Source organism: Cydia splendana, chromosome 27 (genome assembly GCF_910591565.1).
Source record: "Cydia splendana chromosome 27, ilCydSple1.2, whole genome shotgun sequence".
NCBI classification, from domain to species: Eukaryota; Metazoa; Arthropoda; class Insecta; order Lepidoptera; family Tortricidae; genus Cydia; species Cydia splendana.
In genome coordinates this window covers 1,929,149-1,955,413 of record NC_085986.1, presented here as the reverse complement: position 1 = coordinate 1,955,413, position 26,265 = coordinate 1,929,149, and the positions used below count along the sequence as shown (strand labels likewise).

At 39.7% G+C, this 26,265-nt stretch overlaps 1 protein-coding gene and 1 long non-coding RNA gene across 3 annotated transcripts in view; one reads left to right on the top strand and one right to left on the bottom strand.

Moving 5' to 3' along the window:
* The window catches only part of LOC134803708 (P protein-like), an 80,273-nt gene that overhangs the window by 41,231 nt on the left and 12,777 nt on the right, over positions 1–26,265 (top strand). The window contains exons 2-13 of one of the 2 annotated variants that reach the window (XM_063776510.1): positions 566–717; positions 15,046–15,226; positions 15,737–15,773; positions 15,874–16,009; positions 17,691–17,887; positions 19,289–19,416; positions 20,150–20,279; positions 20,427–20,516; positions 21,905–22,018; positions 23,139–23,254; positions 24,211–24,349; positions 25,327–25,462. In XM_063776510.1, coding sequence (XP_063632580.1) covers positions 566–717; positions 15,046–15,226; positions 15,737–15,773; positions 15,874–16,009; positions 17,691–17,887; positions 19,289–19,416; positions 20,150–20,279; positions 20,427–20,516; positions 21,905–22,018; positions 23,139–23,254; positions 24,211–24,349; positions 25,327–25,462 — 1,556 coding nt within the window. Of the gene's footprint in view, positions 1–403; positions 718–15,045; positions 15,227–15,736; positions 15,774–15,873; positions 16,010–17,690; positions 17,888–19,288; positions 19,417–20,149; positions 20,280–20,426; positions 20,517–21,904; positions 22,019–23,138; positions 23,255–24,210; positions 24,350–25,326; positions 25,463–26,265 lie in introns of both variants that reach the window. The other variant, XM_063776512.1, reaches the window with a different exon arrangement.
* LOC134803856 (uncharacterized) lies at positions 21,127–21,437 on the bottom strand. Its single transcript, XR_010146042.1, has 2 exons — positions 21,337–21,437; positions 21,127–21,247 (listed from the first exon to the last, which is right to left on the bottom strand). It is a non-coding gene; the product is annotated as an uncharacterized LOC134803856 (long non-coding RNA).

The following is a 26,265-nucleotide window of genomic DNA, read 5'->3' as shown; positions in this document are numbered from 1 at the left end:
TTACAAAAAAATGAAGTATGAATACAGAGTGCAACATAGTTCTAAAGTAATACAATTGTGGTGCCAAAAAACAGTTAAAAAAGTCCCTAGACTGCAAAAAAATCGAGTGACCACTGACCAATCATAACTAGATGTACATAATGCCAGTGAGATGTCGTTCTTGAAGCGAGTAAAAGTGCGGGGTTCCAGAGAGCGAGAACCCGAGCTGGCGCGGAGCCAGTACTCGCTGGTGTCTCAGGACCTGTAATTATTCATACAGAGCATAGATTATCTAGCAAACCGTTGACATTTATACTTGTTTAATGTTGTATTTGAGTCAAAATATACTGTTTGTAATGATTTAATGAACAAGTAAGAATATTACAAAGTTACAAAAAAACTTTTAAATTAAGTATGAATACAGAGTGCAACATAGTTCTAAACTAATAAAATTGTAGTGCCAAAAAACAGTTAAAAAAGTCCCTAGAGTGCAAAAAAATCGAGTGACCACTGACCAATCATAACTAGATGTACATAATGCGAGCGAGATGTCGTTCTTGAAGCGAGTAAAAGTGCGGGGTTCCAGGGAGCGAGAACCCGAGCTGACGCGGAGCCAGTACTCGCTCGTGTCTCAGGACCTGACCGCGGGCGCGCTGCAGCTGTGGCTCGGGTTGCCCGAGGAGGTGAAGTACGACCCGGCGCTAGCGGCCTTCAGGCAGTTCTACGAGAAGGAGACGGGTGAGTTGTTTTTCTAAGTTTTTTTACTTTTTTTAAACTTAAAATATGTAAACAGTCGCTATAAGGTAAGGCCAAGTTGTTTAGGAACATCTGAAAAAAATAAAAATTCATTCATTCATTCATTCATTAATTCATTCATTTTTTTTAACTTTAAATATGTAAACAGTCGCTATAAGGTAAGGCCAAGGTGTTTAGGAACATCAGAAAAAAATAAAAATTCATTTATTCATTCATTCATTCATTCACTTCGTCACTCACTCACTCACTCACTCACTCACTCACTCACCCACTCACCCACTCACTCACTCATTCATTCATTCATTCAATCAATCATTCATTCATTCAGTCATTCATTCAATCATTCATTCATTCATTGAACAAAGCCTCCAAATATATCGGAGCGGCCAAGGTGTACATTAATATTTCAACACCATTATCTAGCATCTTGATAATAGAGGCGTGTTCAGATATTAGTGAGCACCTCGGCCGTGTCGATGTATCTGACGGCGACAGTAGACGGGAGCCCGAGCTGACGCGGAGCCAGTGGCTCGCACTGATCCCAATCATACCTCAAACTGTTACTGGCCCCAGGAGTGGCCAAACAGTGTAAATCATATTTATAAAAAAAAAACGGGCTGATTCGAACTTTAACATACGTCAATTAATAGATCTAGAAACGATATGGATTAGATATGTCAGTGTCAAATGTGACGTTTCTTTAAACAAACACGTCACTTTTGACACTGACGCATCTAATCCATATCGTTCCTAGATCTATTAATTGACGTATCTTAAAGTTCGAATCGGGCAGAAAATCGCATTCGCGTAGAGTTAGACCAAGAAAAGTCTGCAGAGATTTTGATAGCCCACGCAGTGCAAGTGTTATTTTAAACATCAAACTTCTATGAAATTATGACGCAGATGTTGCTAAGCGGGCGAGGTGTTCAAAATGATCTTGACGCTACTTTATTGTTAAGAGAATAAGAGCGTGTCAAGGTAATTTTGAACACCTCGCCCGCTCAGCAACTTCTACTGCTGGCTGTATATCCTCTGTATCTTTTTCTTCCTTGCGTTGTCCCGGCATTTTGCCACAGCTCATGGGCACCTGGGGTCCGCTTGGCAACTAATCCCAAGAATTGGCATAGGTACTAGTTTTTACGAAAGCGACTGCCATCTGATCTTCCAACCCAGAGGGTAAACTAGGCCTTATTGGGATTAGTCCGGTTTCCTCACGATGTTTTCCTTCACCGAAAAGCGACTAGTAAATATCAAATGACATTTCGTACATAAATTCCGAAAAACTCATTGGTACGAGCCGGGGTTTGAACCCGTGACCTCCGGATTGAAAGTCGCACGCTCTTCCGCTAGGCCACCAGCGCTTTTATCATGTATATCCTAAACCTACACACTGCTCATATCCTGTAATCTGTTATCCTCTGTAAACACCTATAGATATATATACAGGGTGAAATCGGGGTCGTGTAGCAAGAAAGAAAAATAAGACTTGCCACTTAATTAGGAATACAACACTGTAGATTTGAGTGCATTAATTTGTATCTTTTTCGCACATACAAAAAATAAATACAAAATCATTTCTTATTTAGAGTCATGGTCACCCTGTACAGACTTGACAAGACAAACATCTAGTAAAGAAAGTAGTGGTAACTTACGATAATTATCTGATAACACTTATCTTCGGTTTTACATTCAGTGTAAAAGCAATTAAAAAGTATAAAAATAATTTAAAGACTTTATTAAAATAATATTACAATCACTGGGACGGAGACTCCACAAGCTTTTAACAAATACGATCACAACTTAAACATTCTTCAGGAGCTGTTCAAAGTGTGATCCGTTTTGCTGTCGCAGTGTCGACACAATTCGGCTCGTCGCCTTATGTTATCTTTTAATCTGCCGAGAGCAAAGTGATTCATTTTCACACTTTCAAATGCTCCAATAACTCGCTGACGAAGCTATCGAACTATTGAAGGATAGTGTTGGACTCTTGTTCGTACACCAATCTTTTGATTTCGCCCCGGAGAAAAAGATCCAAGGGCGTCAGGTCGGGATTACGAGGAGGCCATGCCACGGGTCCGCCGCGGCCAATTCAACGTCCCGGGAACTGTTCATCGAGGTAATTGCGTACTCGGTGTTCAAAATGAGCCGGAGCACCATCGTGTTGATAGTGTAAGTTATGCAAGTAATGTTCCGGCACTTCTCGCAGTAAATAAATAAATAAATCCCGAGCAGTGGTAGCACGACGTGCTTGGTAATAAAAAATTACCATGTCAGACCGCTCAACATTTGAAAACGGATATGTCGCGGGCATTTTTCTGCTTAATTATCTATAAAATTGCCAGAATTCATAAACTCAATGTACAATCCTTGAATGATTTTATTTATTTTAAAGTTTTGACTTTGTCATAACAGTGACGGTTGACATTTCTTATTCATCTAATCAGTTGTTTATTAAATAGGTTTTAACATTAATTGTAAGGTAACCATAATTTGTGTTTTTAACTGGGATACTTAAATTGCTGATTAATTAAGTAATAGCTGCAATTAGTTAAAAATTAACTTTATATCCCTAACATCGCATTAATTTACCGAGTTAAGTACAATAGGTTTGAGTCACGACCCCGATTTCGCCCTGTATATATTGTTTTTCGCATCCCAGATTTTTTGCGGACGTTCAGCCGTCTAGAAACTCGAACTCGAAAGCAATAACCTCATTATAGCTCTCAGCTTTGAGAAGGTAATAAACCCGGCCGGTTCGCAGCTCTACCACAGACTATACAAATCACGTAGATATGCCAGACATGTGCCAGACACACAGAAAAAAATATTGTTATGTACAAAACAAGGCATTTCCTATAGTTGGTCAAACCAAATATGTCAGTAAATAAGAACAAAAAAACTATAATCTTACTCTTCTTTTGGGTGCTAATACTAGTGTAAGACAAAGATAGTATGATTCTCTCTGTCTATGTTTGAAATGAGACATTCCTTTGACAAACTATACCTTAATATATATCCATACGACCTTTAGCCGACCACACGTCAAAATTTGCCAAGATAAATGCAATTTAAACATGTCAAAATTAAAATTCACAATAGAATTCTTCAATGAAAGATCGTACTCCCATCTTAAATGCCGGCAACGCATTTGCAACTCCTCTGTTGCAGATGTCCTTGTGCGACGGTAATTGCTTACCATCAGGCAATTTGTCTTCTCGTTTGCCTCTTAAATCATTAAAAAACCGGACAAGTTCGAGTCGGACTCGCCTACCGAGGGTTCCGTACTTTTTAGTATTTGTTGTTATAGCCGCAACTGAAATTCATCATCTGTGAAATTTTCAACAGTCTAAGGTCACTTTCAACTATCACGGTTCATGAGATATAGCCTGGTGACAGACGGACAGTGGAGTCTTAGTAATAGGGTCCCGTTTTTACCCTTTGGGTACGGAACCAGGTCTACCTTAAACTATGCTGGGGCCCCTGGGCACATAATAATTTGGGGCCCTTTTGGAAAGTAAAGAAAGCAAATTAAACTAAAAAATTTCTACTATGATCTTCTATTCATTATGAATAATCAAATATACTGTTACTGTCTGTCCTTCGGGGCCCCCTGAGGATGGGGGCCCTGGGCACGGGCCCCGTGTGCTCTTATGGTAAAAACGGTACTGTACGGAACCCTAAAAAGCCCACGTTTAAGTGACGTATCTACTTATTCAGTCTGTAGCCCGTCTGTCTGTACGTATGCATGTTCGTATACATCTCAAACCAGATATAACCGGTTTAAAATAGCTCGCCTGCAGACTTGGAGCGATGACAAAAAGAATGCGTCGTTATATTGCGTTTAATTATATATTTTTAATGATGAAATGCAGTATTAAAACTGTTTATGGGTTCCAGATGTAGTAAAGAATATCTGGGTGACCGAGCTTTGTTCGGAAAAAACTCAAAAACAACAATAAACATAAAAACTCAGAAATTCCCAGAGATAAAAGCTTCGATCGATCTTTCGCCCCCGAAAACACCCATATAGTAAATTTCATCGAAATAGTTAGAGCAGTTTCCAAGATCCCTGAAATATATGAATATAAAGGTAACATATTAAAATTCACTCTATGGAACTTGCTAACTATGTAAACAAACCATATTGAAATAGTCTCTGAATAATGAATTTACTAGTGACTTTTGTTTACATAGTTAGCAAGTTCCATAGAATGACACTTTACAAGAATTGCTCGTTTATGGGTTCCAGATGTAAAGATAATTAAACATGTCAAACTCATAAATTAAACATTTTTACTGTCCAATTTCAAATCAAAATCATCAATTAGCAAGCAAACAACCGTTAAACGATATTCGGTGCTTTTTACTCAATATTTACTATCTTCTTCCTCGCGTTATCCTGGCATTTTGCCACGGCTCACGGCATCAGCCTGGGGTCCGCTTGGCAACTAATCCCGAGAATTGGCGTATAGGCACTTAGTTTTTATGAAAGCGACTGCCATCTGACCTTCCAACACAGAGGGTATATTATTGGGATAAGTTTCCTTCACCGAAGAGCGACTGGTAAATATCAAATGATACTTACATATAAATGATAAATGGTACTTTATAGTGCTTAATTATAACTACTGAATTCGGTTAAAATATAGCCTGTTTATGTTAGGTACACTGGTGTGCCTTAGGAAAGTTTCCAAACATGAGAAATTTCCACGTGGAAATATCTCAAAAACTTCTCATATTGCTATAATCGTCTGTAATAAAATCTTGCAAGTATGATCCACTTCCCGGTTTCCGATGAAGCTGAAAATGTGCATAATACATATGTTAGTCGAGTGACAATGCAATATTATGGTACTATCGAGCTGATCTGATGATGGAGACAGGAGGTGGCCATAGGAACTCTGTGATAAAACAACGCAAACGATTTGTATTTGGGTTTGTTAGAATTGTCGCGATGATTAGTTGCATGTAGAAAGAAAATTACCTAAAGTCAGTGATAAAAGATTGTACCAAAAATGTTTCTTTAGTAGGTATTTAGGTATACAATACAATACCATTTATTTCTCTCATATAAGCTTACAGTAGTTTACCAATTCGCTTACACGGTAAAGTAGAAGATAAGACACATTAACAATCATACAATAAAAGAAGTAAAACACAAATAGGGCATCTAATTCAGTTTATAATACTTACCTCATTTTTCATAGTAATTGTTAGTAAGCTAACCACAATTATGTCATGATAATGTCATCATACTTAGTATCAATTGCTTAAATAAACAGACCTTGAAAAACCCACGGACTCCTTTTGTTTAGCTTCTTGTAATCGTTACTTTGTATCAATACAAATATTTGAAGGGTCCATGACAAAAACGTATCTATTTCGCACCTTACGTCATTGTGATAAAGCGCAAAATGGCATAAACTTTTCATTTACATTCGCCGTCAGATGTATCGGAGCAGGCAAGATGTCCAAAAATATGTGAAGCCTCTATTGTCAAGGCGTCAGAGTGCGTGCGCAGATATTTTTAGCACCTCGGCCGCTCCGTTATATATGATGACAATTGTACAGAGTCCCTGCGCCTACTTATAAAGATGTGTGTAATGCCAGGCGTGGCTCACTACGCGATTTCGTCGCTTTGCAACAGGTAGCTACAAGTACATCCGTTCCACACCAATTTTGGTGGCTAGCCATAAGGCGCGCGTGGCGCTGTCGCCACCTAGCGGCCATATCTGTCCTGATCGTAACAGACGCGTTTTGTTAGAGAGTGAGTCTTCTGTACCTAGTACTATTATTTCTTCTTCTTCTTCTTCTTCCTCGCGTTATCCCGGCATTTTGCCACGGCTCTTGGGAGCCTGGGGTCCGCTTGACAACTAATCCCAAGAATTGACGTAGGCACTAGTTTTTACGAAAGCGACTGCCATCTGACCTTCCAACCCAGAGGGGAAACTAGACCTTATTGGGATTAGTCCGGTTTCCTCACGATGTTTTCCTTCGCCGAAAAGCGACTGATAAATATCAAATGATATTTCGTACATAAGTTCCGAAAAACTCATTGGTACGAGCCGGGGTTTGAACCCGCGACCTCCAGATTGCAAGTCGCACGCTCTTACCGCTAGGCCACCAGCGCTTACCAGTACCTAGTACTATTATTTATTCTGTGGTAATGCGACGTTGTGTCATCGTCGAAACTGTTATCTGATGATATAATTATAAGCCTTATTGTAAACACATAAGAACTACTTATGGTTAAGGAAGATTGTTGCTGTTTGTATGTATGTATGTTGTTGTGTAGGTGGAAAGGTAATGAGCAAAGCAAATACGTGAATTTTATGGAGATGCAAAAATCGGTATCTGTCTAGGGATCTTGTGTTCTTAAATCATGCTAACTTTTGTGTTGTATCTAACTTATTGTTTAACGTTATAAAAATAATATATCAGCCTAAAGCTGCGTTTCCACCAGAGGTATGCGAGGATGCGTAGCGAGGGATGTGTTTGTTAAGAACCAATAGAATCATTTAATTTACCTATCGCTCAGCGCAGCTCTAGTGGACAATATTTTCTTGGTTCTTAATAAACATATCTTAACTACGCACACTCTTGTGAAAAATTGGAAACATTGGTTCTTTATTTTTAATTTTTTCCTGTTGTTCATTTCCAACTTATATAAAAACCAGTAATACTTTTAACTTGACCACAATAAAGATGACATTACTTTGATGACTGGATCGTAAGATGTAAGATCATAACTATTATACTATAATTACGAAGGTCGCGGTTCCATTCAAGATGGTTACTCTAATTGTCATGCCCTTTTACGTTACATGCGCCATTCACAAAAACATCAACAAAAAAAATGTACTATTGAGATGTTTTCAAGATTAATAGGTAAGTTTTTATAATATATAAAAAGCTGAAATCGTAAATCGTAGCGTGACTAAGTTGAAAATTAAAATATTGTACAAAAACTTGTTAGTGTGGTATCATCATCATCATCATCATATCAGCCAGAGGACGTCCACTGCTGGACATATAGGCCTCTCCCAAAGAGTGCCACAATGACCGGCCTTGCGCCATCCGCATCCAGCGGACTCCCGCGACCTTTACCAGGTCATCAGTCCACCTTGTGGGGGGTCTACCCACGCTGCGCCTTCCGGTACGTGGACGCCACTCGAGAACCTTTCCGCCCCAATGGCCATCGGTTCTATGGGCAATTCTAGTGTGGTGTTATGCAACAGAAATAAAAAATAAAGGTACACGGTGTGTGTACACCGGTTATTAGCTTAACAGCACGTGTAGCATTGTATCTATAGAGACAAATAGATATTTTTAGGGTTCCGTACCCAAAGGGTAAAAACGGGACCCTATACTAAGACTCCGCTGTCCGCCTGTCCGTCTTTCTGTCTATCACAAGGCTGTATCTCAATGAACCGTGATACCTAGACAGTTGAAATTTTCACAGATTAGGTATGTATTACTATTGCCCCTAATACGGCTGTATAATATAACAACAAATACTAAAAAGTACGGAACCATCGGTGGGCGCGTCAGACTCGCATTTGTCCGTTTTTTTATGTGTCTGTCTATGTTATAATAGCTCCCAAAGGCATGAACCGCCTTAAGTGCGATTTTCGGTAAAGGATTTGTGTTTAACCTATCACCCGATATGGACGTTATAAACTTATAATTTGCTCGTGGGTTTTTCAACACCTATGTACCTACAGAGGGGGAAGTTTGCTGGCCTGCTCTTCTGTCAACCACCGATGAACAGCTGCCAGAAGTCAAATTTAGCTTCCAAGATCGGAGCGGCCAAGGTGCTCACAAATATCGGAACACGCCTCTATTGTCAGGGCGTTAGAGCGCGTGTTCAGATATTGTGAACACCTTGGCCGCTCCGATATATCTGATGGCGACTGTACAAACTGGGCAAGCTAAATAAAAGCTTGTAAAAATAGGCTAGAAAACCAACTAGAGGGATTTCATAATACTTATTAAATAAGTGTTCCGTGAACAAAGTTTTGTACGGAACACTAAAAATTTGGCTGTTCTGTTGTGACATTTTGGCTGGTCTATTTTCTATGGGAGGGTAAATTTCTTTTTCGCGATTTCGGGGTTGGTCCCATAGTAAAAGTTGCTCAGTATAATCCCAAAACCTCCCTGGCAACGGGAATGCAGTTATTTGGCCACCCTGTATATGTACCTACGGGGCTCTCGGTCTATTTGACCTTGAGTGTCACATTCACATTGTAAGATGTGTTTGTTTATTCTTTGCCGTAAAAGGAAAAGTGTTAAACCATGACAAACATGACATAAAAAATAAATTACTTATTTAAATCAAGCGAGCTGCGAAGCCGGTCAAGGTTTTGCCAAGGCCATATTTTAATTAGAACATCGTTTTTTTTAAGTCGGTTAAAAGGTAGTCACTATTATTTTTTCAATGTCATCATCTCATCATCTTCCTCGCGTTGTCCCGGCATTTAGCCACGGCTCATGGGAGCCTTGGGGTCCGCTTGACAACTAATCCCAAGAATTGGCGTAGGCACTAGTTTTTACGAAAGCGACTGCCATTTGACCTTCCAACCCACAGGGTAAACTAGGCCTTATTGGGATTAGTCCGGTTTCCTCACGATGTTTTCCTTCACCGAACTCATTGGTACGAGTCGGGGGTTTGAACCCGCGATCTCCAGATTGAAAAGTCGCACGCTCTTACCGCTAGGCCACCAGCGCTCTTCATTCTTTTTTCAATATAATTATTATAATTATGTCGTTCCCATCACGGAACAATGGTGTTCCGGACCTTTGGGAGGCGTGCGCGGAGCCGAAGCCAACACGTAGAGACCCTTTTGACACTTTAATGAAATGTAAGGGCCGAGCGGATGCTGCCCTTGCCCGTGTCATGGGACGCACGCAGAGGCAGCACCCGCCAGTGTGTAAGGACTATTGAGAGTTGATGGAATCTAAAATGAACTAGGTTATTGGGTGAAAACGATGGATAAGTTACTGAGCTATATGGATTAGGTATTAATTATTCTTATTATATTTACTGTAGGTATTTTTATCATTTATTTATTATTATTCTTCATTAATTACAAAATTTATAGAATAAACACTACAATTTACTGAACAGCTTTTAAAATACCTAAGCCTTTCTTTACCAAATAGCTTAGTTAGATTTCATCAAATCTCAATAGTCCAGCTTGCACCCTGCACCGCCTCCGCGCACGCCTCCCAAATGTCCGGAAAATACTGGAAATTCAAAGGTAATAGTTAGGGAGGCGAGGTAGCTAAATGGCGTAATTCAACGGCGCCGTCGAGACCTATCAAAATCGAAAGATAAAATAATTTCGAAAAGAAAGGCTCGTATGGCAAAAACCATTTTAGCGGTGGGTTAGGCGTGTACGGTTTTTCAAAAATGTTAAAAAAAACAGTTACTTGGGCATTCTCGAGCGCGTCAGATATTCATACTACGTATGCCCCGAGTGCCTCTGATAACAACGGTATACTAATCTGCCGGTTTGCGTGGTGGGGGTAGGCATATAAAGTAGTCAAAAATGCAAAAAAAAAAATTACTCGAGCGCGTCAGATTTTCGGAAGGGGTGTTAAGTAGGCCCCAAGGAAGCTTCCTTTAAAAAAACTGACGATTTCGGCGTGACGATAAGTTACGATGAATTTTTGAAAATGCAAAAAAAAAAAGTTTTTTTGAAATACTCGAGCGCGTCAGATTTTCATAGGGGAGGTTTATCTCGGTATCCTGAAAGCATATTTTTTTAATCTGACAAAAATGTTGGTGGGTTCTCTTAATCTGACCGAAAAAGGTTTTTTGGTTTCTTTTTTTTCCTTTCTTTCTCCTTGATAAAACGGGGAATTTAAGAATGACAATAAAATTACCTTTTTTGTTTATTTAAACTTTTTTTTTGTAAAATGTATCGTTCGCGACTTATATGCCGCAACGCGTTCTTAGGAAGACGAAATGGCTCCTCCACACTTCCGGTCATGCGGAAACCGGCAGATTTTGTATTTTTAGTAAGTTTTAGATTATATTCTTCAAAATAAAAAATAAAAAAATCGCGCTCGAGAATGCCGGATTAACGTTTTTTTTTTACAAGTTCGCGACCCTATAACTCGGCGGCGTCAAGGACTTATCGTCAGATTAGTTAAATTTAGTCTTTAAACACTAAAATCAACCCCCAATATCTTAATCTGAGGCGCTCGAGTATTTCAGACTATCCATTTTTTTTTACTAATCTGATCGTCTATCCTAGGCGCGCGTCACTACATATAGAGCTAAATACTTTACAAGGTTGTTCTATTAGGTCTAAGGTATCTCTCATATCTTAAACTGCCACGCTCGAGTATTGCCGAAAATTCCCCTATTCGCCTCCCTAACTATAAAAACAGTAGAAAACGGTTCAATCCCAAAGGGCTTATCTTTAAGACAACCTTTAGGTAATGGGAGAAGGTTAATAATTTTAATAAGTAGACAAATTACAATTGAATATCAGAATTAGGCTCATTCAATGCGTTTAAAACTAAATTATCGCAATATATTTTAAACCACTACCCACCTTAAATAGTTATTTGTACAACAAGAGATCAAAGTTTGATATTTCTTCGAGTGCTTATTTTGAGTCCCGTGCAAGCGAAAGATTCTATAATAGATTCATGAGCGTAGCGAGTGAATCTAATTTAGAATCTTGAGCGTAGTAAGGGATTCAAAAGCGCACGAGATGTAAATAACTTTGATCTCATGTAGTACACACAATTTTTCACCCTAAGCAGTGAGAACATACCTAGAGGGACAGAGATAATAGAACCCAAGTATATCGAACTTGTATTAGACCCCGCATGTTGAAATGACATTTGACTATAAAGGTCACTTGAATGTCATTTTGTCTCACTCAGTGAGCAAAATCGCATTTTGTTCACTGTTTTTAAGAAGCAAAGTACCCTTGTTCGCGCTGCTGAGGTGAAAAAAAAATAGTTGCGTGAGCGTGTACCTCTCGAGTGACTTTTGTATGCTACCGTAGATAAGATTACTTTTACTTTGTAACTCTGTTCTCGTGTAAGTGACTTGTATGTCTTTTATGAGAATAAATATCTTTAAACCTAATTAAGTTAGAAACAAACAAAAAAGTCACAAAATGTTTTATTAAATAGTAGCTTATCTAAACATTGTTAAACAAAAAAATGTCCTGAAAACCTACACAACATTTTGTGATCATCATCATCATTGTCATCAATTGGACGCAAGCTCCAGATCATGGTCTAATAAAACATGGTCTTCTATTCCCAGAGTGACACAGGCCTACGTCACAATAACATGGCCGCTATATATAGCGCTATCGCATATTATCATATAGCGCTGTCGCATGATGACGTAGGCTTGTGTCAGTTAGGTGACCTAGAAAAGACGGGAATAGAGTACCAGGCGGAGTATATTATTATACCATGCTCCAGATGACACTCTTCGGAGCTACAATGAAAAACTATGACATCGGATCGGGTCTATTTGTATAGAAATACTCAGTGTACCATTTGCACATTAACATTCGAGTCAAATCCAGTGCAATTGAGATCTAAAAACTTGTTATAAGTATTCCTATGGTTTTTAAAGCAGCTCTCAGCGTATAATACCTATAATTATGTTAGAAACACTAGTATTTTACAGACAGCCTAGACATAGATGTGTAATACTTAATGCCACTTATAGGTTATTGCTCTTCGCAGACGGTAAAGATATACAGGATGTTCTGTAAATAATGGACAACCTTCTAACCGCTGACAGGGCTCTTTAGGCGAGAAAAAGGACTTATAAGAGGCTTATTACAAGTTCCGTGGTTTTAGAGATAATCTAACTTTTATTTTTTAATTGCTAGCTCCTTACTTCACTTTAATGACTAGCGGCTCGATGCGGAAAATGAATTAGATTTCTACTAGACTTCAACAAGTTACGTTACGATACGGATAATTTAAAGATATTTGTAAGATAGATATGTGAAATTTGACGTTTCCGCGATTCTGGAGGTCCTCTTGAACGATTTCGACAAGTTATGACTTAGATATCCAAGTCACATCTAGTCGATATCTAGTTGATCTCTAAATCGTCTCAAGATCTTGTGATTATCTCGAAATCCGAATAGGCCTGTAGGTATCTAGACTATATCTTTATTTGTGAAGATGTAAATTATGTAGCATCTATTATACCATTTAAGAATCATGCAGTATTAGATGACCTACTTTTTAGAAAGGTGGCCACTAACCCTTCGAGTGGCATTGTCCTCCTCGAGGTCTCTACGGTAAGTGGCGGTGGCCGCGAGACGGACAGACATAACAAGCCGGTTGAGTGGCGCAGCCATTTTGGAAAAATATACGTCAAGTGGCGGGGCCTCAACGGGTGATCATCGCGAATTTGGCGGGTGTCATACATTTAACAGTCACCGCAAGCGATTAATCAGTTGAAAATTCTAAAGAAACATGTGATTTAAAAAATTGGCCTGGGGCCCGTTTCTCAAAAGCTTGTAAATTGTAATACAGACGGATGTCACTTTTTGACAGCTTTTGATAGAAAGGGACTATCCACTTGTATTGCAAGTTACAAAAGATAAAAAAGATAAAAGATAAAAAATAACAACAACAACACACAACAACAACAACAACAAACAAGTAACAACAACAAACAAGTAACAAGTAGTACAAGCTTTTGAGAAACGGGCCCTTGTCACCATAAAGCTCTAATACACGTTCGTTAACATCAATATTTAGCAACAACCAGGACGAGAAATCTCTTAATTTTGTGGCCTTTGGTCGGTCATTAAAGTAAGGTGCCAAAAAAAGATTGGTTGACTCGAAAACCACAAAACTATTAAGTCCATTATCCTGACCAGCTTAAGGTGCCTTGTCGGTGGTTAGAAGGTTGTCCATTATTTACTGAACAACCTGTATATTTGACTAGACCTCGCGCATAGAATAATGTCGGTAGACTAGCGGTAAGTCGTGACTTTCAAGTCGAAGGTCGCACTTTTGTACCCCGGTTCATACCAGTTTTTTGGAACTTTAATGCGGGGATCGGATACCGGTTTTTTTCATATGGGAACGAAAACGATATTTTTCCCTTCTTTGTTAATTTTGTGAAAAACCGGTTCCGATCCCTGAAGTTTCATATACGTAGTGTGACGCATTAAGTATCTAGTTTTTTTATAACAAAAAACCTTCCTTAAACTATGTTTACGTAATCATTGTCATCATTTTGAACTGACATTGATCCTAACGAGGCTGTAATTGACATATTGTCATTTGGTGTCGTTCGCGAAATGGAGATTGCGAACAACTATTATAATTATGATGATTATTCCAATTTTATGTTTATTTTGGGTGTAGTAAAAAATATACATCGTCGGTACTTCATATCTTAGAGTCCGTCAAGGTAACTCTGAACCGACTTTTACAGAACAAAGTGAGGAATGCCGTTATACCTGTGATATTTTTCTAGAAACTTGACGTTTATGGTGACAACTTCACACTTTGTCGCCGATGATGATGAGACATGACCATTATTTAATACAAATAATACTAGTTTATTTTCTCGTCTTACGACTGAAATAGTGCGACACTTTTCGCAGGCGTTAACGTTAAATAAACAAGGGGCCTAGCCAAATGAGAGTCGTTTATAGAAGACGGCCTCAACTTAAATGATCACGTCACCTTTTCGTTCATACCAATACATTCCCACTCTTACATTGGCATTTGTAGATATACCTAAAGTGTCATTCTATGGAACTTGCTAACTATGTAAACAAACCGCCATATTGACATTGTCTCTGAATGATAAATTTACTATTGACTTTTTTTTACATAGTCAGGCGTGGCTCACTCCGCGATTGCGTCGCTTTGCAACAGGTAGCTAAAAGTACATCCGTTCCACACCAATTTTGGTGGCTAGCCATAAGCCGCGCGTGGCGCTGTCGCCACCTAGCGGCCATATCTGTCCTGATCGTAACATACGCGTTTTGTTAGAGAGTGAGTCTTCTGTGCCTAGTACTATTATTTATTCTGTGACATAGTTAGCAAGTTCCATAGAATGACACTTTGTCATCTTGGCCCCTGTAATACACCTTGGCATCACAAAATACGCGGTACATTCATCGTCAGATACATTCGAGCGGTCAAGGCGCTCTTAAATATCTGACCATACACTTTATATAACGTCTTGATAGTAGATGCTTTGTTCAAATATTTGTGAACACTTTGGCCGCTCTGATGTATGTGATGGCGATTGTACAGCCTACTTTAAATATAACATGTCTCTTCCAGCTCAAGAATCCCTCCCCCTCCGCCCAAGAAGATCATCAGCGCCGAAGGTCAAACGGCTTCCAGCAGTCAACTCAGCTCCTCACCTCAACAATAATGAAAGAGTGTCAGAGGATCCACATGCGCAGAATGGATCCGTCTACTTTACGCAAGATTATAAACCTGTGGAAGCCACGGAGGCAAAGTAAGCTTTATTTATATAAGGTTAGAGTTGATAATCAAACTGCTACTGTGAGCTCAGCTCCTAAACTCAACAATAATGGAAGAGTAGCAGAGGATCCAAAGGCGCAGAATGGATTCGTGTATTCTACCCAAGAGTATAAACCTCCTGTGGACTCCAAGGACACAAAGTGCTATAATATATTACTTTCCGGTAAACACATAAGAGATTCAGTAAATCTTAAGTATCTGCAATTAGATTTACATTAGTTAGATTAGCATTTCAGATTAGTAATGTAATGACACCAAAGTGATATGGTGTGTGGTGTAGTACCTAATCCGTGTAATTTTCGGTCAATCCCTTTGTCATCCAGACCTTGGACATCCAGAAAGTTAAATAAGGAACTACATATTTTGTAATTTTATCTAATATTGACTGCTACCTATCGAAGAATTTAAAAAAATCTATTATATGCAAATTAATAATTTTAAATATTTTAACATATTAATGAATGATTATTTCTTTGTTTTTCAGCAATCACTTACTCCATGGACAGAAGAAACCTTCAAAAGTAAGTACTATCAGAACTAGAAGTAAATTAAACTATCTACCATGATTATCATGAAGTTTCTATATATCTTCTCATAATTATAATGATTAATTTGTTTTAGTGGGACAAAGCCCGGAGCTACACCAAGCTGTCTCTCCTGGTGGGTTGTTGGGTGTTCTTCACCGTCGTGTTCTGTCTCTTCAATGAGAAGGAGGTCACCGTCAGAAACTGTGTCCTTACACCAGGACAAGTCAAAGGTAAGAACTATAGTCTGTATATGTATTTAAAAAAAAGTTAACAAACAATTTGTACATTTTCGGGTAGTTATAACTACACATCGGTAACTCGTGGCACTTAGGTAGCACTTGACGGTTTCTAACAGACTAGTGATGTGACAATGTTCTTCCTATACGAGTCGAGAATAAGAAACCACTAAAAAAAGGAACTAATCTTTTAAGTGCTACCTAAATGCCACGAGTTACCGATGTGTGGTTATAACATTTATTGGTTAACCGACCAAATACAAAACCGCCTGGATTAGTCACTGAACGACCTGACTTTAACCTACGTTATTTGACCCTAATGTTTTCATCTACCCTCAACCTGGCTTAAGGAGCCATTTGAGGGTAGATTTTGTTTACTTTTATTTAAATACCTAAAGATACAGAGTATAGGCTTGGAATTATTAATGTTGCCAACTTGTCCAATCTTAGATAAAGATCTGGCTCCAATTTCACCACGGTGACAGGTGCGACAATTGTAAAACATCACTGTTGCTGACGTCACAGGCATTCATGGGCTACGGTTACCGCTTACCATCGGGCGGGCCGTATTCCTGTTTGCCACCATCATTGTTTTATTAAAAAAAACTTTATTATATCGGAAAACAACAGATATTTCTCTTGCTAAGTTTATGACAATTGTCACAAGAAACACTACAATTGTCACGAAATTCCAACATATAAATCATTACCTGTCAAGAATTACCTACAATTCTTCTAAATCTTGACAATTGTCAGAAACTTCGCAAAAGAAATATCTGTTTTTTTCCGATATAATAAAGTTTTTTTAAATAATACAACGATGGCGGCAAACAGGAATACGGCCCGCCCGATGGTAAGTGGTAACCGTAGCCCATGGATGCCTGTGACGTCAGCAACAGTGATTTTACAATTGTCGCACCTGTCACCGTGGTGAAATTGGGGCCTGGCAGGAACTTCGTGGTCCTAAGTATATAGACTTCGTCGCGTCCGGTCGCGGGCAGGACTCGGAACCGGTATTAAAATACCTGTTAATATCGTTCCAAAACCGTTTAATTATTTCGTTCATTAAAAACCGGTGAAGTGATTGAACGCGAACTAAAAAAAAATCATTCTCTCTCCTTACCGGTAAGAAGATGTACTTAACGAAATTTTATGGTTCGTCGCGGAGAACGATATAATACCGGTTAATCTCGGCTTTCGGACACGCTCAGTTAAAGTCGTCTTCATTCCTGATAGAAATAGCAATACATTCTCGTTCTGTCTTGCTTCGATATTTTCAATTTAACCGGTTGACTTCGGCCATAAAATAGAAAAATTGACGAATTTGGCTTAAACTCGTATCTCAATAGAACAGTTCTTCAACCGGTAACTCCAACGGAAACGAAATCCTTTTCGTTCCCGGGAACGAACGAAACCGGTTTGAAAAATAAAACCGTTTCCGAGCCATGGTCGCGGGAAACGGCGGCAACCTTCATCGGCACAGAAAACCTTACACATGCAAAGAGGTATAGGATTGCTCTTAATAATAATAATATCCTAGTTTTACTGTAGGTATTTATCTCAATTCTCAGGGCCCATAGTGGCTCAATAATAGTAATGATTATTTTATTGAATGCCATTTAACTCTCTGTGCTTTTTCTACTGATTTATCTAAATTTATAATTATAACTTCCAGATTACATCCTCGAGGTTCCAAAGAGTCACCTAACACTATTGGTGGACGTGTCAGGCCCGTTCCTGACTCAACAGGAGGAACAGAAACTGAACCATACGGTGAAGGACTCAAGGTCGAAAGTCGATGTGTGGGTGGAGAGATGGGCCGTAAGGGAAGATACAGGCGATATCAAAGAAATGGATATAGTGGAGAGAGAGGTTAGTTCAGTACAAACAGCAACACTGTTAACTGACAGTTCGTAAACATTATTACAATAAACTTAGAATCAATTTAAAAGTGGAAAAATTACTGTCTTGGGTGAGACTTGAACTCACGGCCTCTGGATCGATACTCCAGCGCTCTGCCATCTGAGCCACCAAGACCTCATCCATAGCCAGCAAATCTTTCCACCATATTATAGGTCAAGGGGAGGGTCGCGACATCTACCGCAAGAGTGTTGCATTTCTTAAACGGCTACCGGAGTTCCAAGTCATATTGGAAATTCACCAGTTACGATGTGCTACCCATACTAAAATTAATTTTAATTTTTAACAAGCAGAAACGTCTGCGAACGTATTAAGCTTAGAATAAATTACCTGTAATGTGTAATTGACCTGTAATATGGTGGAAAGATTTGCTGGCTATGGATGAGGTCTTGGTGGCTCAGATGGCAGAGCGCTGGAGTATCGATCCAGAGGCCGTGAGTTCAAGTCTCACCGAAGACAGTATTTTTTCCACTTTTAAATTTATTCTAAGCTTAATAGCATCGTTCGCAGACGTTTCTGCTTGTTAAAAATTAAAATTAAACTTATTACAATAGGCATAATTAAAGTCCACAGATGGACAGTGAAGAATGTTGCTGTTAGTACCATCAAAGACATGTAACTCCATTAAATAAAAAAAAATCATTGATTGTATAAGATGTGTAAAGTTTAAGACAAATTACAAAAATTTGATGTAGATGGCGCTGTACGGTTCGGTAAATTATGTGGTAACTCTAGCTATCAAAACTAGTTTGTCAGTTTAATGACCAAAAACGTGGAGCCGAGCCAGCGCCATCTATTTCAGTTGTCAAAACTGTACTAACAGAATGAAAGTAGGTACGCGGAAATAATATTATTCGTAGGTATTTTTCGCCTTTTCGATTAATAGGTATATTTTGACAAATTTATAACTGTAGTGTGTACCTAATATATAAATCAGCCATTCTCTAAGTGTGTTCCGCAGAACCCTAGGGTTCCGCAACACCCCTGCAGGGGTTCCGCAAGAATTTAGAACACTATGCTTTAGTCGCCTCGAAAAATTTTACTATGCAAAAAACGCACTTCTAAAAACTATTGTTTTATTGTGGGGTTCCATCAAGTATTTCGCTTTCCAAAAGGGTTCCGTCAAAAAAAAGATTGAGAACCGCTGATATAAATAATTTAAAAACTAAAGGTTGTCGGGAAGAGATCGCTCTTAACCGATAAGACCGCCTGTTGTTACCTCTGTTGTCTTTGTTTATGCTACTGTACATTTATTGTAAACTACGAGTATGTGAGGTGTGCAATAAAGAGTATTGTATTGTATAATTGGCAAAGAAACTTATATTAACTGAATAACTTTTCGTTTCTCAACAGAATTTCACTCAACCTCACTCATTCCTATTCCTGGACCCCAACGAGTTGGAATTCAGCGAGGCCACGCCGCGGTCGGCTAAGTTCGAACACCAGTCAAATTTGAATTCAACGGCCGTTTATGTCATCAGGTAATATTGACATAGGTATATCTCAAGCCTTACGGGCACTAAAAATGGTACTAGTTCAGCGGTGTCACTCACGACTTCGAGCCAATCGTGCAGTCTAACGCAACTAGTTGCGACCAATCGCGCGCGAGATGCGAACTCATCACCCAATCCCGTTGTAGCGGTGTCACACCGCTGTACTGGCCCCATTCATGCCCCATTCTTATTGCCCATAAGGCCAGTACTGAGACAACTTCAATGTCAGGTAAGAATTTCTGGCTCTGAAGTCCGTCTTCGACTTTACATTGAACTTTGATTGATGTATTGTGAGTTGGAGTTGTGAGACCATTTCCAATTTTTTGGCGACGTCAAGAATTAGTTTTCACATCAACAGTTTGAGCCAGCATACTTTGAGAAGAGTGGAAGAGATATCTTTTTACAAGCCTTTATTTAACTTGCCCTGTTAGTTAGCGTGGGTCAAATCTTGGAAGCTGTTTGACCCACTTCCCGATTTTCGTTTGAGCTGAAATTTTGCATACATATGTAAATCGGATGATAATGCAATATTATGATGACATGGAGCTGATCTGATGATGGAGACAGGAGGTGGGCATGGAAATTCTATGATAGAACAACACAAATTAATTGAATTGAATTTTTGAGAGTAACTTATTACTTATTAGTATAATTCATCTTCTAATCGAAGGATAACATAAGAGCCCTTCATCGACGCCATTAATACTAATTTCTGTTTCAGAATGTTGTCCGACTCGGCGGTGGCGACTCCCATATCGTTAAGTTACCAGGACGGCCCGATAGATGTCGCCGTCGGCGTCACTTACGCCTGTCTGCTTCTGGTTATGCTGTACGCGTTGATTATATTTGAGGTGAGAAAACTATTGTTAAGTATACATACAAATGCATAATATACGTTTTGTTTTTTATAGCAATAAAGATAGAAACAGGCCGGTCAATCTACGAAACTTTTTGAGATTTCAAAGCAGTAAATATTAAATTTATTGTTATTTTCTCAGATAATAAACCGCACACTAGCAGCGATACTGGTGTCGACATTATCACTGGCGGTGCTGTCATTGGCTGGAGAACGTCCTTCAGTAGAGCAGGTAACTTCTTTTAATACCACATCGGTGGCAAACAAGCATACGGCCCGTCTGACGGTAAGCAGTCATCGTAGCCTATGGACGCCTGCAACTCCAGAGGTGTTACATGCGCGTTGCCGACCTTTTAAAAACCTGTACACTCCTTTTTTGAAGAACCCCATACTGTAGACCCTGGGGACCACGGAAGGGAGCTCATTCCACAGCCGGAGCGTCCGCAGGAGGAAATTCCTCTTAAATCGCACAGTATGCGACCGTTTTGGTTTTAGGGTGTGAGGATGATCACCTTTTTTTGCACCCTATGCATTTTAAGTCTTGGTAGCTTAGTTGGTAGAGATTTTTTACAACTACATATTCCATTATTTTTATAACCTGGTCATTATGTTGGATCAGAAAACTGAAGCACGTTAATAAACTGTTAGCTTATTTACTGTAGGTTCATTTTGTTATGTCCTATGGCATTATGTTGTGGGACTTGTGGGGTAAATATAAGAGGTATGATATCAGTGGCAGAGCGTCTACAGAAATCGGTTTCCACCGGCTTGGGTAATTTGCAGCCTAAAAAAAAGAAAGGCGGATCATCCGCCTTCACTACGAATATAGTCTATGAGACGCTGACCCGGGTATGTCCTTAAACTACGTCCAAAAGATAGGTATGGGCACTGTGAATGTCATCTCGCTCTGTTTGGTAGGGTACAGCACAGCAGATTTCATTCCAGATCTAGAGCAGAGCCCGACTGGGGAAGTACGGTCGAAAGTATTAATTTACGACCGATTTCGTACCTTGTCACTGTGACAAGGTACAAAATGGGTCATAAATTAAAACTTTCGACTATACCTCCACCTTACAGAAAACCGCAGCCAAATAACACTAGACCCTAGCTCATAGTGTTGCTTCCTGCCGGTGAGTAAGGTCGCCAGAGCTCAACGAGGGCGCGGGCTGTTAGGTACGCGCATGTAACACTTTGGAGTTGCAGGCGTCCATAGGCTACGGTGACCGCTTACCATCAGGCGGGCCGTGTGCTTGCTTGCCACCGACGTAGTATATATATATATATATATATATATATATATATATAACAAAACACTGATGTGTAGTTTTAGTATTTGTAGAATTTTCATAAAGTGACCCATTATAGGGTATTAGACTACTAGTCAAATCAGTTCCTTTTTTCGAACTGTCAAAACGGTTTTGCTACTATGGAATTTATATGAAACAGTAGCATGTGACGTCACAATCAAATTACCTACTCTTTATAGTTTTATACGGGTTTAAAAAAAATTGTATCTTTAACTGTTGCCTACGTTTCTCTATTAATCTTCTGGTGCTTTATTTCATGCATGGTGTAAAATAATTTATTTTAAATACACTCAAATACCCCATTATGTTACAGCTGGTGTCATGGCTGGATGTGGAAACCCTGCTGCTGCTGCTGAGTATGATGCTTCTGGTCGCCATTATGGCGGAGACGGGCATGTTCGACTTTCTGGCCGTCTTCACTTTCCAGGTATTTACATCAAGGCTCGGAACCGGTTTTGTCTTCTTACAAAAAATATGGTTGTCTGTAAAGTCGGTTTACGGACGATAATTTTGCGTGATAACGTCATAAGAAAACATTACCATTACATTACGTAACGTTACCATGGAGATCTGTCCACAACGTTACCATGGAGTACTGTCCACAACGTGACACTTTTTCGTGCATGCTACCGGTGTTCATCGATTTATAAGACACGATTTATCACTTCAAAAATACCGGTATTATTAAGTTCTTTTTCGTTTTTTGGCTATTAATTAAATTTTTACTGGGACAATCTAATAAATCGAAGTGTTAACTAAATACATGATTCAGTAGTAAAGAGCATAAAATAATTAAAAGTATTTGTCTATTTCAGGTTTTAGAAAAAAACCGGTGCCGAGCCCTGATTTTCATACGTCGATTGATCAAATAATTATTTCTGTGTAGTTACGCTCTCTCGGAAGGGTTTCCACGAAAGACGAGCGTCGAGATCCTTGGGTGGTATCCTGACCAGGGATCGGATACCGGTATTTTTTGTATGGGAACGAAACTGGTATTTTTTCGTTCTTTGTTAATTATTACATTTCTAATTGGGCAATCTAAATATTACGAAGTCTTTACCTAAAAACACAACTGAGTCCTATAGGTATATGGAGTATGAAAGAATTCGAAATATATTGTTATTTCGAAGTTTTTGCAAAAAACCGGTTCCGTTCCCTGAATTCTTGTCGTTTAGCTGAGAGGAGACCTTTTCAGTGACGCTTAACAATAAATTCGTTCTGTTATCTTAACATACTATACCTAAATTTAAGCGTTTTCTGAATAAATTTCTTCTATTTTATTCTCTACCTATCCAACTGCTGGGTAAGGGCTTCTCCCTCTTTTTACACTCGTTCAACTACTGTGATTTATTAGTGAGTTTCTCAAAAAAGTAATTTAAGGCCTAATTTCTTATAGGCAAGATCGAGCCTTCGACTCCTTAAAAAATTATGATAAAATACGAGATACTACCTAAACAACGCATCTCAATGGTTACATTTTATAGTGTATTGAAAATACATCCTTGTTTTCGATCAGTTTTGAGCCAACAATGATGATTTTCCTCCAGGTAACGAAGGGCAAGATGTGGCCTCTAATCAACGTGCTCTGCGCCATCACGGCCGTGCTCTCCACATTCCTGGACAACGTCACCACCGTGCTGCTCATAACGCCCGTCACCATCAAGTGAGTGAGATTATATCTGTAGGTGACGAAGGGCAGGATGTGGCCTCTAATCAACGAGCTCTGCGCTATCACGGCCGTGCTCTCCACTTTCCTGGACAACGTCACCACCGTGATGCTCATAACACCCGTCACCATCAAGTGAGTAAGATAAATCCAGGGAACGAAGGGCAAGATGTGGCCTCTAATCAATGAGCTCTGCGCTATCACAGCCGTGGTATCCACTTTCCTGGACAACGGCACCACCGTGATGCTCATAACGCCTGTCACCATCAAGTGATTGAGATAAATCCAGGGAACGAAGGGCAAGATGTGGCCTCCAATCAACATGCCCTGAGCCACCATGGCCGTGCTGCTCATAACGCCCGTCACCATCAAGTTAGTCATCCACCTCGCGTTATTCCAGTATTTTTTCCGCAGGAACTTAGGCAACTCGTAGAGAATGCTCCTGGGACTGAATGTTTATGGCAAGAACCGAGAATTTGTGGTTCTGGGACTGAGTTTGTATCGGGGATCGGATACGGGTACTTTTTGTATGGGAACGAAAACTGTATTTTTTCGTTCTTTGCTAATTATTTCATTTCTAATTGGGCAATCTAATACTTCAGTCGTTACCCAAAAACACAAGTAAGTTTCGAGCTCGAGCATTTCGAGTAATAAATAATTCCAAAAATAATGGTTATTTCGAAGTTTTTGTAAAAAACCGGTTTCCGATCCCTGGTTTGTATATTTTTTATTTTTTTTTACTACGGAACTACTTAAATCTTTTGGCTTAAGGTTTAACTATATCGTTATCGTGGCTGAATTCGTGCTTCTATGCGAATTCATTAATACACTAGTTTCTGATTCTTGGTATCAGCTTTTAATGAATGTGCTGATATTAACAATATTAACTGCAGACTTCTTTGGAAGAAACTTAAATTTTTTAAATTTGATGTACCAAATATCGCATTTTCCAGGTTGTGCGAGGTTATGGAGATGCATCCGATCCCTGTGCTGACAGCTATGGTGCTATACAGTAACATCGGCGGAACAGCCACGCCAGTTGGAGACCCGCCCAACGTGATCATAGCTTCCAACCAGATCGTCATACAATCGGTGAGTTTTACATGATATTGAGTACTGATAAGATTGAGGCACTGATGAGAAGTACACACCTGGAGGCGCAGTGTAGAGAACGAGCTGCGAGCCGTAGGACTGAGCTGGACCGAGACCAAGACGGTTGCTCAAGACAGGAAGGCGTGGAAGGATCTTGTGGAGGCCCTATGACATCGGTTACACGCTAATTCTGGCGTCAGTTCAGTCCTACAGTCTGGTCAGACTGACGGGAGAATTATCGCGTAACACGCGGACTGATGGACTGATGGTCTGGACTGATGAAAATTTAAATTTTTAGATAATATTCGTCAGTCCATCTTGAATGACAGAAAACTGATAGGAGACTGATCGTGTAACCTGTTTGTGTCATTCTCGCGTCAGTCACCATATTAGACAAGACTAAATGACTGTGTTACGTTCTGTGTCCAAACGGCGACTGTGTCGTAATTTTATCAGTCTGTTGTCAGTCTGGACTGATCGTCTAACCGTGTCCATTTTCCATCATTCTGGCATCAGTCAAAACTCGAATGGACTGATGGACTGAACTGACGCCAGAATTAGCGTGTAACCGATATCTATGCACATCCGGGGTGCCCTAGGACAGACAACAACAACAACAACTGATGAGAAGTGATGGCAAAGCGTGAGGAGTAATGTCGTAACAGTGAAGCGAATTGCTTGTTTGATGCTAGTGGATTAAATGAAAAAATGTAATGATTCCGATGCTGACATTAGGTGAGTGTGGGGAACCTCAACCTGACCTCAACCGTGTTGTCAGCTATGATGCTTTACATCAACATCGGCGGAACAGGGCGCGTAGACAATCCAAATGCCAATCGCCAACGCTCTCAAAGTGAGTCTAAACCGTAATTTATATTTTAATGTTAGTATGTCACGACAGGTTAAATTCGACCGTGACACATTGTATCAAATTACCGTTGGGAGTAACTTCCTTTATCGACATAATTTGCTTTCAGGGCATCAACTTCGCGAACTTCACGCTGCACATGACACTAGGCATCATACTGGTGTGTGTACAGACATACTTACAACTGCGGTTCATGTATCGAGACGTGAGCAAGCTGCGGCCGAGCGAGCCGCGGGACATACAAGGTCAGTAGATAAACACCCGGGGGCCTACCGCGAACCACGTTCGACGTGTTGCCTCTCTGTCGCACTTGTAGACTCGTACGTAACTTCACGCTGCACATGACACTAGGCATCATACTGGTGTGTGTACAGACATACATACAACTACGGTTCATGTATCGAGACGTGAGCAAGCTGCGCCCGAGCGAGCCGCGGGAGATACAAGGTCAGTATATAAATGTCCGATACCGGAATGGAGGAGTAATATGAACATTGTATAATGGGATGTAGCCATAAAATCACAAATTATTGGTATTGTAAGCACCTGCGAGGATATTAGGGATTACCTTTTAGTTTCAGAGAAAATATCATTATTCCCATACGCTCCATAAAAGAATCTCATACTTAATAAATTATAATTAATTATTATCCCAATCAAATTCACTATTGTGTATTCAAACTGGGATCTAATCACTAACACGGAACACAACTCAGGAGCACACTGCTTGAATACAACTGCTGGTTTGCCATTTGGCCCGCACGACTTATGAACGTTCAAGCATAGCAACTCCCGCCGAATATCCCTCTGCGTGATATAAATTTCTTGTATAGAGTACTTATTCGCACCGCGAGATGGTGGGCGGTAGGGTGCTACCGTCGTCTTTCATGGTCGAATTCGAGGCAAAAAGAGTACCAAAAAGATTGACTTTCTCTTTTGCGCTGTGAGCCAGATTACCATAAGCTTTTCACAGTGGTGGTAAATGCGACTGGCATAAATTTCCCTGCTGCCTTTCGCAAGCCGGAGGGGTAGCCTTTTGGCCACCTCT